Below are 19,269 nucleotides of genomic sequence, written 5' to 3' on the forward strand. Positions count from 1 at the left end.
TTTCAAGACCAAAATGGAAACAACCTTTTTTGTTGCAAAGAGAAGCAATCTGGCTCATTCCTGTATACATCATGTTAATTCTGAAAAATTTCCATAACATAACAATATGTTAATGTATTATTATAATGTTAATCTATTTTTAATATGTATTTTTTATTTCTGGAACTGAATTCTGAAAAACTCTTATTATGTAGCTCTTTCCCATGAGGAACACTAAAAGGTTTAATGTACAATATCTTCACAAGCAGTTTTGCCAGAAGGTGTTGAGAGGTTTTTACATGGTCATTTCTCATGTTGGCTTTCAGTATACATCTCAGGGAAGACAATGGGTGGAAATCCAGCCCTGAGCCATGATACACTGAATAGGGCCTGGGATGGGGACTGAGTGGCTTGGGAAGTGGGGGAATAACATCTGAGGAGCCATTCCAGCACAAGGACTGGTGACAGAAAATGTACTTGGAGACAGGAGAGCACAGGAGGCAGGGAGAACTTGGAAGAAGAGAGGAAGAGGAGAAAGGGGAGACTCTGGAGGCCCTGCACTTGGATAATGCTTTCGGGAAACCTCCACCTGGGCCCTCTCAGGACCTCACTCCAGGCCCCTAAACTCTGATTCTCAGGGTGTACGGGCTCTTCTCCTCCTAGGGCGATCAAATAAATGGTACAACCACCTAAATCATGGCATGCCACACAGGATATCTACACTAATAAAAGAGAAACATGCAAATTGACCATCACTCCGCTACGCCCACCAGCCAATCAGGAGGGAATATACAAATTAGAAGGACAAATATGGTGGCTGCCCAGCTGCTACAGGTGCAGAGTGGCCGGGCAGGACAGGACACCTGCTATGAGAGGGAGGGCAGTGGGGGGTGGTGGTGAAGGGATCTACAGGAGCGGCACTCTGGCCATAGTGAAGGCGAAGACCACAGACTCCGGCCTGAGTCTGCAGCGAAGACGAAGGCGGCAGACGCTGGGTGGAGCCTGCAGCAAAGACAAAGAAGGCAGACTCTGGCCGGAGTCTGCAGCAAAGGCAGCAGACTCAGGCTGGAGCGAAGGCCTGGGTCCCGGGTGCCGGAGGAAAACCGGTGCTGGAAGGTAAGGGAAGGAAGGCCTATTGCATGAATCTCTTCGTGCAACGGGCCTCTAGTAAAATTATATTTTTTGCTGTATTTTTAGTTTTTATAATTTTTAATATCATTTTTCTGAGTCATGGATGTACATGATAAAAAACAAACCACCCATCCTCCTGGCCCCTCCTCAGAAGCAACTGCAGTTACTAATTTGGGGTGTAGTCTATGGATTGAATGGGTTTCTCTTTGGCTCTCGTTTTTTGTTGATTTGTTTTCTATTTTTAAAAAAATTATTGGGGTGACATTGGTTAATAAGATTATATAAGTTTCAAGTATACAATTCTGTAATATGTCATTTGTATATATTTTTGTCTTAGAAGTTTCAAGGATACCCAAAATAAACTAGTGGCCTGGTCACTTACAGCTAATATTAAACAAATAGTGGTAATTATAACCACATAATTGATAACTGATGCTGAAAACAGTGCTAGCAATTTTATTAAAAATCCTAGTAATTTCTGTGATAGCACCTATCACAAGGAAGGATGCAGTTTGAAAATCCTTAACAATAAAAGCACTATGAAATGAATTAAATGTTTCTATAATTAATATCTTTCTAGAAAATGAAGGTTTTAACAGCAACCACCCCCAGTCCACCCTTCTACTGACCCCATGTCTCCCTTTCCTCCCACAACCAAGCACCAGGTAAAGAGCCAGAGTTCACACTTAGTCAAAGTCGTGAGGGGTCTTCCTAAGATTCATTTTCTCATCTTGAAAATAACACCTTCATGGGGGTTGTTGTGAGAATTTAACAAATCCACATAGTTAAAGAACCCGACACAGTGCCTGGCATACAGTAGGCCCTAAATAAACAGTTCTCAGGATAAGTACTTTCCAATCTTAATAGAACTACACTCTTTGGTAAACATACGTATCTCACACTCTCCCCAACTCATAGAGACATATTTAGGGAGCTCCCCCGACTAAGCCCTTGTTTTTTTTTAAAAAAAATCTATAGTAGATTATCTTCCCCTAAACCATATCCTTGGAAAATCTTGATTGGGTGTTAGTGCAAGAATTGGATTCCAAGTCACATATCATTTAAGTATGGGAAATGAATGCAAAAATTAAATTCCAAGGTCACACATTTAAATTTGGGAAATGCTGGGGTAAGCTGGTTTCTTCACTGCAGGACTTCCAAAATCCTACAATCCAATCAGGTACATTGTAAGTCTCTGAAGTGATTAGTGTGCAGTGCTTCCCAGACTTCTTTGTGAGAGGAACACTCCCAAAGGGAGTATCTGACTTTGTCTGAGGGAACACTCCTGGAAAACCCTCACTAGTGGTCCCCACGCCTGGCTTTGCCACCTTGGCATGGGATCAGAGTGTCTGCATTGCTTAGGAAGCTCGCTGGGCAATCCTACTCATCCGGCCCACAGACCAGCACATGAAGGTGACTGCGTGGGAGATTCCAGTGTGCCTCCACTGGAATGAAAAAGTTAAGAATTAAAGAAACTATCTTGTGCTGCGCATATGAATTCACAACTTTGAGTAAGACAGTCACTACAATCTCAAGGTACTTGTTGAAGGCAAGTGGCAATATTAAACTCTATTTTGCTTTTTAATTTGAAGCTTATGAAGATGACAGATTATGTAAGTCTGATCAATATCATTCCACCTACTTCAAATAGACATGATAAGTTTAAATGAAAGGCAGAAGGTCAGAACTCTCTTCATAAATGATGGAATATTCCACCTCATCTGTTTTATAGTAACATCTTGGTCCTCACCATTTCAATTATTATCTATAATAAATCATGAGAGAATGAGCAAAGCAAGTAGTTTGTGTGTGAATATGCGGTTCTTTCAGAAATGAATAAAACTTTTGAAAGAAATGTCAAGATCTAAGCAATGTCATTTCTCTATTAAATTATTACAATGCAATACATGATGTAGTTGCTTCATGAGGAAGATGCTTCCCTCTGGCTTTGTACAGAATCCCGGGAGATGAAAGTGCTAACACTTACTGGTAGAAAGCTTTCTGAGGCTTATCATTAAGCACTATGGAAACAGCACCATTTGAAAGGTACCTGAGTGATTTTGATTTTGCTTTCTCCAAAGATAAACGTGGCCTATAGTCTCAGTGCTTCTGGAGAAGTGTGTCCCTCTCTGAGGGGCCCATGTGGTCCAGCAGCCAGTCCTTGACATCGAGACTGCAGCCTGCACTTAAAGGACGCAGTCTGCATGAATGTATTTGATGACCTTGTGTATGCATGTGTGCACGTGTGTATGCACATGCTTTTAAGCATGTGCACTTGCTGGAATGCCAGAGGCGATGAGAAGGGGAATGAAGGCTGGGCTGAGGCACAAGCGGGGGAAGGGGGGGCAGGAGGAGCAGGGGGAAGAGAAGAACAATGAGGAGAATGCATAGAGTTGGAGGTCGGTGGGGAGAGAGGTCTCAGGCTGGCTTATTTGCAGCAAGTACAGGACATTGCCTCCTTCTCAAAGCACAGCTGGGTTATTGCTTCCACACAAGGAGGGGTAGAGATCATTTCTGAAAAACCCCTCAGTGACCAGGAAGATTCAGAACACAGGTAGCAGGGGCTAGGACAGCTGGTTAGCATCCTGGCGCAGCTACTAAATGAATGGAGAAGATGTCGGGCTACTCACGGAAGAGCCTCAGCACAGTCTGGTCACCCAGGCTGAGCCATGAGCCTCACCCAGCTCTGCCCTTCATTGCACACGGGAAGCTCAGCCTGGGTTAGGGATGAAGGGAAGGGTGTGCAGGGCTGGACTCCTGCTCACCGCATCCCCACCCTCAGCCTCCAACCTGGAGCAGCAGTTGACCAGGCTACAATGCTACCTGTTGAGTAGGTTTTGCTAATATTTCCTAATTTTGTTTAACTTGTGTGATCACATGAATCCAGAGCTATTTGCAGAGACATGTAACAAGTTTAATGTTAAAATAAGATATAAAAATGAACCTCACATTTAATGTTATATGTACCCATTAATGTGCTGTTTAGCCACTAGGCATGGATGCTAAGCAGTTAGTGTGTAGGACTAATATTAGCATGACTCTGACACCTCCAAACCTATGTCTAGACTTTGTCTTGCCTTGGGTATTCCCCAGTATCCATAACCAATACCAATGTTGACAGATACAGAAAAATCAAACAACAAAACCGCAGCCCAATGTTTACAAAGCCTTTCTGACGGGCTGTGCACGGCCTGCAGTTATCCCTCAAGTGTGGGTTTAGGGCCACGAAAAATCACAGCAGGTCTTCCCTTTCCTCTCTCCTTGACATCTGGATTTTCAGAAAATGACAGTGTGATGTAACAGGGAGTCATAAAGACTGCATTCTTTGGCTGTGCTGCTGACTGGTTTGGGAAGGTCACAAACAAACTTTATAAGCTCCAGTCTCTATAAAACAAGGGCGCAGAAAAGAACTAGATGATCTTGAAAGGCTTTTCCGCAGGCTTTTATGTTCTGTTATTTATGATTTTCTGTAAACGGGATAAAACTAATACCAAAGGCATCCGGAGGGGAGGAGAAGCACAGAAAACATAGCATGTGCATATTTTAGCCAGGGGAGCGTGCTGGGAAGGGAGAGGCAGGGAGCAGCGGCGGCAGCCACACGCGGACCTGCCTGAGCTGCACGTCCTTTGTCTCAGCACCTGGTGGAGCCAGCGCCTCGCCTTGCGGCTGCAGATTGACCCACTGTGTTTCAAGGGGTTGTCAAATCCATGTATGGGTGTAAATCAGCATTAACAAAGGAAGACGAGGAGGAGGAGGAGGAGGAGGAGGAGGAGGAGGAGGAGGAGGAGGAGGAGGAGGAGGAGAAGGAGGAGGAGGAGGGGGGAAAAACGGGAACCTAACCTAAAATACCAGCGTGCATCACACATAGTGAGGATGCTATGCTGAAAAACATAATTCCCTCTCATATATATCAGGACATAATGTACAATCATTTTCTTTGGTTCACGCCGAAAATGTCTGAAAAACCCCTTGCTGATTCTTGCGCCTGCAATAGGATGTTAGCCCCCGGGAGGGCTAGGTCTTTAGCCATTTCTCTCCCTCTTCCCCTAAATACTGCCTCCACTCTTTCCTTCCTTCCTTTCCTTCCTTCCTTCCTTCCTTCCTTCCTTCCTTCCTTCCTTCCTTCCTTCCTTCCTTCCTTCCTTCCTCTATCTATCTATCTATCTATCTATCTATCTATCTATCTATCTATCCTTCTATCTCCTCCACCCATTACTGCCTCCCTCTCCTCTCACTCTTCTCCCTCCTCATCTCTCCTTTCCCCTTATCTTCCCACTTCTCTCTCCCTCTCACTTCTCCTTATTTAGGTATTTTATCCCACTTTCCCACCTCACTGTCTCTCCCCCCTTCCTTTGTGACCGCCCCCCTGCCCCAGACCACCATTTCTAATCCTCACAACTTCTCACCACCTCCACTCACCACCTCTCCTTTCCCCCGCCTCAATCTCACAGACACAGATGTGACAAGACAGTCTAACTGGGGGTGTGACAGCCAGACCTCTCCCCAAGGACTCCTCTCATTGCCCCTCCCAGCCTCCCTGCTACAGGCCCCACTCTCCTCCCTTGGAGGGCTTCGCTCTAACTTTCCTCCCTCACTGAGGGAGCCATCTCTAGCTACACATATCCTCTTATTTAAACTCCACCTTAAAGGCCCTCCCCTCTGTGAAGCCTTTCCTACTAGTCCAATTGAGGCTATCTTCTTTGCTCCTTTGAGCTGCATTTGTGCTCACCTCCACCCTATCCCAGGTGCCTCACTGACTCCTGGAACTCAGAGGGCAGAGACTGGGTTTCACTCATTACTGTACCAGCTCCGCTCCAAACCAGCACAGTGCTGGCCCAAGAAGGAACTCCGGGAAGATGACAAAAATGTGGCCCTGGCCTTTCCCATCACTTCCTCCAGCTTGTCTTCACCCCCTGCTGCACGCCACCCTCTGCTCCTGGCTGACCCTGGCCACCTGCTACCCATGCAGGCTGACCCTGGCCTGGCCAGTGCTCCCACTTCAGTCCCACATGGCGCTGGCCCTGGCTCCCTCGGCCATGAGCCTGTGACCGCCAGGCTGGGAGTGCCAGGCCTGGAGGGAGGGAGTGTGCAGAGGCCTATCCAGTCCTGGCAGTTGGATTCTCAACTTGCTTTTCCAAGTCTTGCTGAAAACTGACTTCTTTCAGACAATCAATGGGAGGGTGCGGGACCTGGATGACATACCTATGGAAGATATGAGCTGAAGTGTTTCTCAGATGTGGGGATCCACATGAAAGCAGGTTAGGTATGAAACCAACCAACCAGCTTTGGCAGTCCCGGTGGTAGTCTGTGGAGTGGGGAGGGGAGAGAGCAGACGCCTGAATCTCTGCCTGACCTTTAAGGGGTGGGGGTGTCACCCCCTAGGCAAGTCACTGGCTCCTCTCCTCTCAGCGCCTGTATCTGCACTTGGAGATGGCTGTGCCTGGCAGTGAAGGAGACCCTGAGCCTGACAGCAGAGAGTTTATAAAGATGTTTCTGCTCAGACTCACATGTACGGCCCTGTCTCCAAATAACTGAAAAGGAAAAAGTAAAGTGTACACTTAACTGAAGGGGATGAATATTTTTAACAAACAGCCCTCCTCACCAAAGATGAAATTCTAATAATCAAGGCAAGCCAAATAAATGATTTTCCTGAATCACAAGTTGTAGGTTAGTCAAAGTGGGGAGACCACATTAACACACCCACACCTGTCTGGGGATCTATTTATGGAATATGTATCTGAGTGCTCCAGGAATGCTTAGCAGTCCGCCATAGAACTCGATCTAGTCCTTGTGTAGGTAAGTTTCATGACCTTTATATTCAGTTCTGTAGAAAAGAGATGGAGGGCAAAAGACTGGAGGGTAAAAACAAAGTATCATTCCATTTGAACCCCCAATTTGTATTAAAACCACTACTTGTACATATTAAATTCTACATATTGAATTGTTCTCCTGTATAGAAATTTTGGTACTTGGGAATTTCTCCACTCAGTACCTATGTAGACGAAGGTCCTTGAGAAAGACACACACACACACACACACACACACACACACACACACACACACCTAATTTTGGTGGTAATTTTTCAAAGTGACACCATTTAAAAGGATCAATACCATCTCACCCCTGGTCTAGGTACTAATTTCCTAGTGACTCAGCTAATTGGCTTATCCAGGCAGTGTCAGTCACAATCCGTCTGCCCCTCCGCCTCTCCACATCCCTTCCTCCCTCCCTCCCTTTCTGAAGCCTAGGCGGATGACCTGAGCTATGCACTAGAAACGAGAGGAGTATGTTCTCGGTTAGATAGCACTTAACTGTAACTTTGGAAAGATGCAAACTGTTGGGGTTAAAAAGAACCGTTGGAAATCTCAGGTTAAAAAAGTGACCGTTTCAGAAAACGATTCCTGAAGAGCAAACCGATGCCTAGACCACTGCATGGCCCTCCCATTAAGAAGCTCCCAGGAAGCGCCTTCATTCAGATATTCAATCCCTTTGCTGGTCTAGAAGGTTCTGGTAGTGATAGGGGGGAAATCATAACTAAGGGTTTTCTCTGTTGTGAGACTCTGACAAACAAAAGTCTGAATTACAACTTGAATGACATTAGCCATAAGTCGGCAAACTGAAATTCTATTGTTTGTCCACCCATCCAGCCATCCACCCAACTACTATTCAAGTTTCCTGTGTGCCAGGGCCTGGGTTGTGCAGTGGAAGACATGATCTCTGTGGAGGTCACAGTTCCTGCATTTTCAAAGTTGGGTTAACTGCCATTTTATCTCTTATTTATTAGAGAATTGTAGAAGTGCTATGCTTTCTCCATCATTCAAAATTTGTAAGTACAAATCATACATGATGAATAAAGCCTCAGCCCTCCAGAGCCTGTAGGAAATTAATACACAGCCTGATTTTTTTTTAGACGTTCCTTTAAATTGTGGATAATTGAAAACATTTTTTAAATGAATTTCCTTGTTGTTTAATGCAGGATATACTAATGATTCAGGGTTATAACTAATAGCAATTATATGATATCCAGTGAGACTGTGGCTGTGCTAGGCTCTGTGATGGGATATAGAATCGTTTGCATCAATGCTGAATAGCCAGTGACCACTCTAATTTTGTGGGTTCTTTTGACTATTTTATTGCAATCTGTCTTCTTTCCTATTAGGTTTCACTTTATGCTGCTAGTATTGAGCAACCTGCTCAAGTTCTTGATTCTTGTTTGGTGCTTCTAAATTGCTTGAGCTTCAAAACAATCTAAGAGTAAAGCGGCTTCTAGAGAGGATACAAAGGTGACTCTGAAAAGGTAGGGCTTTGTCTTATTATAGCTCTTTCAGTTGCTCAGAGGCTGGCTTTTAATTCCTTCTTGTTTCTTTGTAACATCATAAATAGGTAACATTTGTTTGGTAGCTGTGTTCTTGACAATTGAATGTATTCCTCCATAGCACACAGCATTCTGTATGGTTTAATGCGACTTTTTTAAGCGTGTCTTAGAATTTACTTTGTCACTGGTAGGGAGGCTTTCAGCTGTTTAAACAACAACCACACTGTTTCCCATGGTTTAGTAGAGTGACATCATGAAATCAGACAAGGGCATGGCTGTGCTAGATATTTTGTTATACCTGATCCATTTTGAAATAAATATCCTTCCCCTTTATTCACTGATTTGGCGAAAGCAGGGCTCACAGGAAGTGCATGCTGTGATCTCCAAATTTCTCTCCTTCATTCTTCGTCAAGTTGGTAAGAATATGAGGAAGGGAGACTGGTTAACTAAATCCCAGAGATCATCAATCAGAAAAGGAAAGTAACATGACTTACTGCTTACCAGTCCCACATCTTCTCAGGTGTCCTGGAGGAGACGGGGCAATGCTGAGCTGGGCTCAGAGGACAGAATTTGGAATCAATGGTCAAATATGGCTTTCCTGGGGTCTTAGTTAATAGGCACGCGGAGAGACTATTTCTATGTCTGAAGATGTCCAAGGAGAGTGTTAACAATTGTGATAAAAAAGACTGGGAACTTGTATTAAGTTCTCCAGAAAGTCAGATGGTTTCCCCCATAGAGCTGACTGTTTACATAATCTGACGAGGTCAACACGTCATGGGAGCTACATCTTGTATGTTCTCTTGACACGGATGGCATTTGATAACATAACAAGGGATTAATCATCAGGAGTGGACAAGAAAGGAGTGATCTCCACCCTGCATTAGACCTTTTAGAAATCAGGGTCCTTTTGCAGCCAACGCTTGCCCTCGACTCATTCTTAGCAAAGGGCCATACTGAGGTCTCCTTTCTAGAGCTGTGCTGATCAATATGGTGGCCACCTGCCATCTAAATTTGTCAAATGAAATAAAGTTAACAATTCAGTTCTCAGGAGTACTCATCAGACTCCAGTGTCCCATAGCCACACGTGTGTAGGGGCTACTGCCCGGGACAGCCCAGACACAGCATTTCCATCCCTGCAGGAAGCCACGCTGGGCAGCGCTGCCTAGAGTCCTGCCTCGGGGCTGTGCCCCTGTGCACAGTGCCTCCTCGGGAACTCCGGGGGCTGTGGTTCTATCTCCAGCATGACTGCTTATCCCAGTGCAAGCCCTGTGGCCTGACCTCAGGACTAACAACACTGCACCTCCATCTCTTACCCCTTCTCTGAAACAGGGTCCTGAGCGAGCTCCAGGACTTTATACCATCAAACTCCTTGTGTCTTGAGATTCCCTATTGGCATTTTGGAAACTGAGTTATTTCCATTATGTAGGTTACGTAACTAGTTACCAATGTTCTTACTGATCTTCTGCTAATGATGGAACATGTGGTTTAGTATGTTGTGGAAAAGATACTTAAATCCAGTTGGGAGCTGGACAAAACGAGTCATGAGGCTTTAAGGCCCTATGGTTCTACTTATTTCAACAAAACAGAGAGGACCAATTGATGTTCTCCCCGATAGGCTGTCAAGAACTGTGTTCCTTTGGGTATTTTTATTATCTATCTAACCATCTACCGACCTACCTACCTATCTTTTCTCCGTTGTTTTGGATGAGATGATGGGATAGTAGGGAGAAAATATTTAGTTGAACGCAAACTTCAGTGGAATTTGAAATCTAAGGCTCTCAAGGTGGAACAGTTAGTTAGCCTCAGATGAATTCTAATGTCAGGATCCCTCATAGTTTCAATGAGGAAAGGCTACTTTTATTTCCTCAAAGCCTGGTTATCATTCTGAGTACAAAGATGCTGCCAGTTAGGCCTCTAAGGAGAACACTGCTGAGTACTTTTCTCCACTAGGAATTTTGGACAATTGTGGAGAAATAAGGGTGAGGGAGATAGAAGTCTGACAGTAGCCGACTTAGAAAATTTAACAGGTAACAATTTACTAGGCGAGATTTTCCAAGCCGCCTTGATCCTCTTGTTGGGAAGCCCTGTTGTTGGGCATATATGGCCTTAAGTGTGCTCCGCGGAAACCCTCCACCAACCTACTTGTTGTGAAAATCGTAGATCTCCTGGATGTTGCCAAAGATGATATGCTCTTTATTAAGGATCCCAGGGGGGATCTCCTCCACGCCGCTGGTCATTTCCCACAGGTAGGTCTGTAAGACAGCAACAGTTCATCACCGGCAAGAACTGCCACATGAAATACAGACGACATAAACAGGCCTTCACACTGTGATGTGAGACTCAGCTGGCAACGCATGCGGAGTGGAAACAGTGAGACAGTTAATGAGCAGGACGGAAAGGAAGAAAACTGGAGGTCCATTATTGGGAGCTGTTGCTAGGGAAACACACCCTGACCTTCGTCAAGAGCACAGACTCCACACTATGCTTGTTTATTAAACGTGTGCATGTCCCAGTGTTTGTTGAGGGGAGGATGCAGATTTTCAGACTCTAGTTCACTGACTGTGTCACGGTTTTTATTTTGAACTCAAGGGTCTTATAAGCTTTTCTGCTGGGTCTAGCTCAAGTCTGAGAAAAGTTTGTTTTCAAAAGCAGTTGAACCTGCCATGCAATTACTATGCCTCGGGTAGAAGGACTTCCTCGGCTGGCGTTTCTTTTGTGAAGTTCTGGGAGCAGACCAAGAGCTCTCTCCCCTCAAGGACCTGCCGCTGTCGAGGCTGTCAGTTTCCTGATACAGCTGTGGGCTGACTACTGCAGTACTCACCTCTAAGCACTCGTGTAAGTCCCTTACGTAAGCCTTCTCTGTCTGGAGCAGCTCGGCCATGATGAATCTAGAAGGGAACACATGGGCGTTTAGTTGGTTAGAGACATAATACCTCCCTTTCTGCAAGTGTCACTTCCCCACCCCAGCATTTATGACCTGACTTAGTGTCCTATTTTTCTCCTTTACCAAAATATATCTCTTCCTTTCTTCAAAACTCCTCGCCTCTGAGCATCATCCGAGTCCCTCTTACTCTGTTCATTTACTCTGTATCCCATCCCTGTGGAAGGTTTGTGCTCAGCCATGTCCACATTCTCTCTCCCTTTTCCATCCCAGTTCTTCCATTTAGTGATTCTGTGCTGACGTGTATGTGTGTTCAATTGCACCTGTGTTTGCATGTGTGCACAAGCATGTGGCACACTTCATATTCATTCTAACCAACTACATAGCTTCAAGCTCAGCTTCCTAAATTTTCCTTAGATGATGATATCTGTTTAGTGGAGTTGTTGACTTACACCAGAACAATTCACAGTACTGTAAGTTAAACCAGGTTTATAAGTTGAAAATAAACAAATGCTAAGACACCACCACGGAGACTGAGGGAGGGGGGTGTTAAGGAAACTTTTATCTGTAAAGAGCCAGGTATTATATTTGTGGGCCATTCAAGCTCTGCTACAACCACTCACTTTGCTGCTGTATTGTAAAAGGAGCCACAGACAGTATATAAAAAAAACCCAGTAAGTATGGCTGTATCCCAATAAAACTTTATGGACACAAAATAATTTCATTTAATTTTTACACCACTAATCTTCTTTTCATATTTTTCAATCATTTAAAAACTAGAGGCCCGGTGCACGAATTCGTGCACATTGAAAGGAAATTAATTAGAAGGTGGCTGGTGGGGTGGGACTGGGTGAGATGGGCTGGACATGCCCTGGAGCCAACCTCCTGCAGTCCCTCCCCAGCCTGACATTCCCTTGGGGGTCCCAGAGTGCGAGAGGGCACTCTGCAAAGTTGTTGTCGCTCAGCAGCTCCTGCATTAAGCATCTGCCCTCTGGTGGTCAGTGTGCGTCATAGCTACTGGCCGGTCAGCCAGTTGGCTGGTCGCTTAGCCTTTTATATACATAGATACAAAAAAGCTCTTTAGCTTACAGATTATATAAAATAGATGGTTATAAACCAATGCCACCCAATACGTTTAATTTTTTAAAAAGCAGGTGGTGGGTCACATTTGGCCTGTGGGCCACAGTTTGCTGACCTCTGGCCTGAATTATCTCGTGCACTTCACACTATTTATAATGGGGCTCGTTTGCATCACAGGTTGATGTGCACAAAGTGCAATGTGTGATCACAAGCACAGCATGTGTGGACGATGTTAGGGGACTGCTCTTCAGCCTCCCATAAAGAGCAGCTGGTGCTGCGGGTCTGCAGGGAGAGGGTGCCCTTCCACCTTGGGCCCTGATGACCATGTGGGCGGGCAGCAGGTAGGTGTAGGCTGCACTGAGCTTCACTGCAGGGTACCCACCTAACTTCCTTCTCTCATGAGTTTTTATTAGAAATGGTGCTTCCCAGCTGGCAGGTGATACATAACCTATACTAATAATAGAGGAATATGCAAATTGGTTGGGGATGCTCTCATGCAACGACTGAACAGCAGGCTGCATGGGGCGACCAGGTCGGCAGGGGGGGCAGTGAGGGGTGACCAAATGACCAAATAGCAGGCTGCATGGGGCAATCAGGCCGGCAAGGGGGGCAGTTAGGGGTGACCAGGCTGGCAGGGGGGGCAGTGAGGGGCAACCAGGCCGGCAGGGGGGGGCAGTGAGAGGTGACCAGGCCGGCAGTGGGGGGTAGTTGGGGGCGACCAGGCTGGCAGGGGGGCAGTTAGGGGTGACCAGGCTGGCAGGGGGGGCAGTTACTGGCGATCAGGCCAGCAGGCAGAGGTGGTTAGGGGTGATAAGGCTGGCAGGGGGGGCAGTTAGGGACGATCAGGCAGGCAGGCAGAGGCTGTTAGGGGTGATCAGGCAGGCAGGCAGGTGAGCGGTTAGGAGCCAGCAGTCCCGGATTGCTAGTAGTCGGACATCTCCCAAGGGGTCCTGGATTGGAGAGGGTGCAGGCTGGGCTGAGGGGACCCTCCCCCTCTGCCGTGCACAAATTTCATGCACCAGACCTCTAGTAATATATAATTTGGCACCGAGTATATATTCATGCTTATTTTAGATTTTCAATGTTAGTTTTTCCTGGGAGTAATTCCAAGTGTTCCAGCCTAGGAAAATTTTGAGAACGATTATCCCCAAAGTGTCCCCTGTTCAAAATTTCACAAGAAATATTAAAATGAGCAGCATCTTTTCCTGGACCTTTGCTATGGTAGAATTTTCCTTAAAGCAATACATTGTACTAGTAGTGGCCTTTCTATTAATGTTAAAGTCCTGATTTCATAAATTCCCCTTTGCTAGAATTAATTAGTCACTCTTACTATTCTTACTGTATTGGTAAAGTAGACAGTGCATGAGCTTTGAAGCCAAACAGGAATTGAATTATGACTGTCATTTACTAGAGGGAGCACTTGCTTCTCCAAGCCTCAGACTCCTTACTAATAAAACAGCCGATCACACAGGATTGCTGCAAGGATTAAACAGGGTTGTGTAAGCAAAGTTTCTAGTACATTATAGGTGCTTAGTAAACAAGGAGAGAAATAAGTCAGAAGGAATATCATCTGACATGCTTGGGAAAGTTGTCTTTGATTTTACTGCATTGGGTTTCTGTACCTCCTTCCTTTTTCTCCACCTGCTTCCTGCAGTTTTGTGTCTTTTCATAATTTAGCTCCTCTACCCTCTACCCCATTTTGTTTTACTTTCAATGCATCCTTTGCCACCCTCTGGCTATTTGGTGTCCCAGAGGGAGCCCAGCAGCAAGATTTGGCCACGTGTGGTTTCATTCTCCTTCCTGTTATGGGTTGAAGCATGTCCCCCCAAATTTCATATGTTAAAATACCAACTCTCAGTACCTCAAAATGTGACCTTATTTAGAAATAGTCATTGCAGATGTAATTAGTTAAAATGAGGTTAATATTGGAATAGGGTGGGCTCCTATTCCAAAATGACTGGTGTCCTTAAAAAATCTGGACACATGCATATATTCAGGGAGCACACCATGTGAACATGAAGATGGCAGTCTACAAGGCCAGGAAACATGCCTGGAACAGAGCCTTCCCTCTCAGCCCTTAGAAGGAATCAACCCTGTCAACACCGTGATTTCAGACTTCTAGCCTCCAGAACTGTGAGACAATACATTTATATTGTTTAAACCACCCAATCTGTCATACTTTGGTATAGCAGTCCAGACAAACTAAAACATTCACCAGATGAAATTCAAGCTCTGACTTCCTTTTAGTGGCATCAGCTCCAAGGGACCTGTGGTCCTACTTCATTTTTATAAATCAACTACCTAGGGCTTCTTAATCTTGGGAAACACTATTTTTCCCCAGCATTACCCAAAAGGAATCTATCAAAATAGTCTTCACAAAGCCCCTGAAAGACCTCTGGATATAAGTAGCTGTGCAAGACCAAAATAAAGAGCAGAGTAAATCAGGCAATGCTTTGTGAGGTGGACATGATCCATTGTTTCCACTAAGCCAATGTCCTGTAGTTCTTGGTTAGAATGACATATGGGTGGAAGCGTCATGTATGTCCATTACAACCTCTGCAGGTGGTCATGAGGACACATGAAGCTGTCAAAAGGGACAGGTGATGGTGAAAACCAAGCATAGACACGAGGAGCCTGCTAGTTGGGTGGAAGCTCCCCGCAAACATACTCTTTCTTCCGGGCAGACTTCCGCTTCTCTTCATTGACTTCGTGGTTGGCGTCCCGCAGCTTGACCTCACGATCCGAAAGGCTTGCTGGGATGATGTCCAGCTCCAGGTCCTTGTTGTCCTGCACAGAGAGAGCACAGAGGTCACCTCGGAGATGCTTTGGGAAAGCAACTAACCAGGGCTGGCGAGGGTGGTAGAGGTGAAAATAGAGAAAGATATAATGGAGAAGGATGAGAAGATCAGGACTCCCACACAGTCACCCACAAACACTCTTCTTCGTGTGATCATTTTTTTTCAAATAAGAAAGATATGAAATGTTCAGGTCAAATGTTCAAGTGCTAATGTCCACAGCAAGAAAAAACAATGAATACATTTGATAATTAGTGTCATATTTCTCTAGGGACTTTGGTCCTGATGAAATCTAAACACACACACACAATGAGTCCAAGATTGATTACTATACATTAAAATATAGGTGAAGCAGAAACACATAAAGACATAAGAAAACTTCCATCTGTCAAGGGAAAATAATAAAAGCAAATATTTTTATTTAAACAAGCAACTTCCCTTGGAAACAGAAAACAATTACTGATTTTTCTAATTGCCCCACCCTGCTTTTTTCAACCAATGTTTGGTATTTTTACAGGACGGAAACTTTTCGAAAAAAAAAATCTCACAGGTTAGACATTAATTCTCCCATTTTTAGTGATCTGACCACTTTACTCTCTAGTCTGTTCTGCTTCAGAGCATGAGCCCATTTAAAGATTTAAGAATTAGCCCTAGCCGGTTAGGCTCAGTGGATAGAGCATTGGGCTGTAGACCAAAGGGTCCTGGGTTCGATTCTGGTCAAGGGCACATACTTGGTTGCAGGCTCCTCCCCGGTTGGGGCCCTGGTCAGGGCTTGTGCAGGAGGCAACCAATCAATGTGTTTCTCTCACATCGACATTTCTCTCTGTCTTTCCCTCTCTCTTCTACTCTCCCTAAAAAAAAAAAAAAAAAAATCTAAGGAAAAATATCCTCAGGCAAGGATTAACAAAAAATAAATAATAAATAAATAAATAAAGATTTAAGAATTAGAAATCCTAGGACTGAACTGCCAGCCTGTGTTTAGTTCTTAACTCCCAGGTCACTGACCCCAACGATGAAGAAGAGATTAAAAGTCAGTCTTCCCTTGCTTCATAGCAAATAGGACCTCTTTTCAGTTGAAATGTCAAATGGCCTTTGCACAAACTACGGCCCTTATTCTTGAAAGAGCACTATTGTACATACTGGGGACTCTAATCATTTGCTGATTAACGTAATTGGGTAGAAGATGGTAGTCCTCAAAGTCAACAGTAAACTCTACACACAGAAAAACTCTGTTCTGTAGCCACAGGCACCAACCCCAGCCAGCCATTTTTGCAACATATATAGTACTCATCATGAGAGGCTAGAGGCCAATGGCTGGATGGCTCAGTAAGATCCATCCCCCCATGAGGAAACCGCACCAGGCAAGTGCTGAAGGGGTCCGAAGTTCAGAAAGACGGCTCTGGAAGCCTGCTTCCTTCCATGTCAATGGCAGCAGTAGCCCTGAGGGAGATGAGAAAGGAGGTGTCCCACCTGGGCAGCCCACACCTACCTCTGTGTTGACGCCCAGGGCTTTCTCCAGGGAGTACTGGTACTTCCCCATCCGCAGGGAGAAGTCTCTGTAGTGCTTGTCCACCGTGGTCACCCACTTCCTGATCTCTGTGGCATGGATGTGGCCCTTTTCCACGAAGCTATCGGCCAGCTGAATCAGAAGCTTCACCTTCTCCTTTGTTTGCTGCCCCAAAGGAGGGTTTAAGTTACCAGATGACATAGACTCCCACGGCCCTCACCCCACCCGCTTTTTTCGTCCTCACAGCAGCCACAGACACCTCACAGACAGACTGCCTGGGTCTACACCTCAGCTCTGTCACTGACCAGCTGGGAGGTCGTGAACAATTCACTTAAACCCTCTGTGCCTCAGCTCCTTATCTGCAAAATGGGAATCATAACATTGTGAGGTTGCTGTGAGCATGACATGAGTTGGAGATGCAGAACACTGAGAACAGTGCTCACAGCAGGAACTCGATAAACCTTAGTGATAGTCATTGTAATTATTGATGTAAGAATCTCTCACATCCATGAGAGATTATCAGTTTACAGAGTATGCTAATGCCACATCTGAGACTCCCTGGGAGGTAGGTGGAGGGAGGAAGTGGGGGCTTCTTTGAAGCAACAGATGGAAATGAAAACACTGAGGCTGAGAGGCACAGGGCTTGTCCTAGTTCCTACAGCCTGTGAGTGACACAGCCTGTGTGCCGCTGCCCCACAGTCGCTAGTCCTCCCCTTCACTGTACTGGTCCGAAGTGGGCTTTCTAAGCGCCAGGGAAGGGAGCACTTGCCAGGACCTAAAGAAATCCAAGCAGCAGATTAAAGGGTAAACATTGTCCCTTTCACCACCAGGCTCTGTCTCCAGTTTCCACAGAGAAAGAGAGAAAAGCATTAATGAAGCTGGAATCCATCACAGGGCTGAGGAAGGTAGAGCTCTGATATGTATTGTATTAATTTCATTTCTAGCAAGAGTTTGCTCAACACTGACTCTGTCCACACTACTGTGCAGCGGGCTGTGGGGGGAGTCTAGGGGGTTAAACAAAAGAAGAAAAAAATGCTCATTTCCCCAAAACAGTCTATATCTCTAGAGGGGACAAGATGTCCAGAGAGAGTAGTTACATGACTCAGGGCATCATGTAATTGAATGTCAAAACGAGAAGTATGTATAGTTACACTGCAGGAATTCTAAACCAGGAAAACAAGAGTGGGCTGGCATGGGCAGGAAAGGTCTCAGAGGTGGGCTTCATGCCTGGCAAGACATGGAAATGGAAGGGATGTTCAACAAGTAAACACTTGCTCATCTTTTATCTTACATTTGGGTTTTGAAACTCTAAAATTGATCAGAGAAGCCTAGCAGATTTTAAAGGAAACATTATTTAAATAATACTCTGAGAAGTACAATGATCTTTTGGATGGGAGGGCAGTAGGCCCAAGTTTGGGTCATGCTGCAATCTAGATAACCGAGGGAGATAGGCAGAAAATCGCTGGGGGAAGAGCAGACAAGAAAGAGGAGCCTAAGTCGCCCTCCCCTGCCTTTCCAGGCTCATCACAGCCCCTCCCAGGTCACTGAGCCTCCCAGGAAGTGCCTAAGAGGCTGGCAGGGAGGACTTGGCCTGCCAGCAACTCGCTCAGCACACCTGAGCCTCTCCTGCCTCAGGAACAGTGGCTGCACCCAGGACTGGGAGACACGGAGCCCGGAGAGCTTTGGTGTGAAGGAAAGAAAGTGGGTATGAGGACAGGAGAAACAGCTCCTTAGCCATGGAAAGGCTAAGAATAGCTGCACTGGGAATTGGGTAAGAAAAGATACCTGGTATCCTAAGGACTTCTACCTTCTTGCATTTAGGATCCCCCAAACAATTTACTTAAAACAGAGATTAATTTTTACAACTATAATCAAGAAATCTGTCTTTGTGTAAAGTTCTGGAAATACATATTTATTCTCTGCTCTTGGTAAGGAGACGTCAGCATGAGATGGGGTTTTATAGAAAGCTGGTGGCAGCAGCCCTACTAGTAGAAATTTTATCCTGAAACATCAAAACTGTGATTCAGAGTCAACAAAAAGAAAGACTTGTGACCAAGGGTATTCCAGGGGTGTGTGGAATCTGGGCGAGCAAATAATAGACAATAAAATGAGCAGTATCAACAAGCCCTATCTCCGCGTGACCTCACCTACACCTGTGGCTGTCTCCACGCTCTCCATGGCCCCTCACCTGCAACAAGTCCAACTTCACATGCCCCCCCTCCCCTACTGTGATGAGTGGCTCCTACTTCTCCTTGCTTTTAACCCCCCCCCCACACACACACACAGTCTGAGGGGTGATGCGCACACACACACACACACACACACACACACACAGTCTGAGGGGTGGTGCCTTTCCCAAGGTTCCCCCAGCAGCCCATATATGCCTCTACTTCAGCATGTGTCACATTGAATCATGTGTATGTCTCCTTCATTAGTCCACGAACTTCGAAAAGGTAAGTGCTGTATCTTATTCACTCATCTCCAATGTCTAGAAAATAGTAGGCATAGCATAAATGTTGAATAAATGAATGAGCAAATGACTAAGTCTCGTGTTTAGAGGTGTGTAAAGCCAGACCAGTA

At 45.4% G+C, this 19,269-nt stretch overlaps 1 protein-coding gene across 6 annotated transcripts in view; it reads right to left on the reverse strand.

The window, feature by feature from the left end:
• KALRN (kalirin RhoGEF kinase) overlaps nt 1-19,269 on the reverse strand; it is a 664,115-nt gene that overhangs the window by 236,576 nt on the left and 408,270 nt on the right. For all 6 annotated transcript variants that reach the window (XM_028131137.2, XM_008155509.3, XM_054713909.1 and 3 more), the window contains exons 22-25: nt 16,672-16,854; nt 15,056-15,174; nt 11,248-11,314; nt 10,569-10,678 (exon numbers count right to left, since the gene is read on the reverse strand). In XM_028131137.2, coding sequence (XP_027986938.2) covers nt 10,569-10,678; nt 11,248-11,314; nt 15,056-15,174; nt 16,672-16,854 — 479 coding nt within the window. The remainder of the gene's footprint in view (nt 1-10,568; nt 10,679-11,247; nt 11,315-15,055; nt 15,175-16,671; nt 16,855-19,269) is intronic.

Source organism: Eptesicus fuscus, chromosome 3 (genome assembly GCF_027574615.1).
Source record: "Eptesicus fuscus isolate TK198812 chromosome 3, DD_ASM_mEF_20220401, whole genome shotgun sequence".
Taxonomy (NCBI): Eukaryota; Metazoa; Chordata; class Mammalia; order Chiroptera; family Vespertilionidae; genus Eptesicus; species Eptesicus fuscus.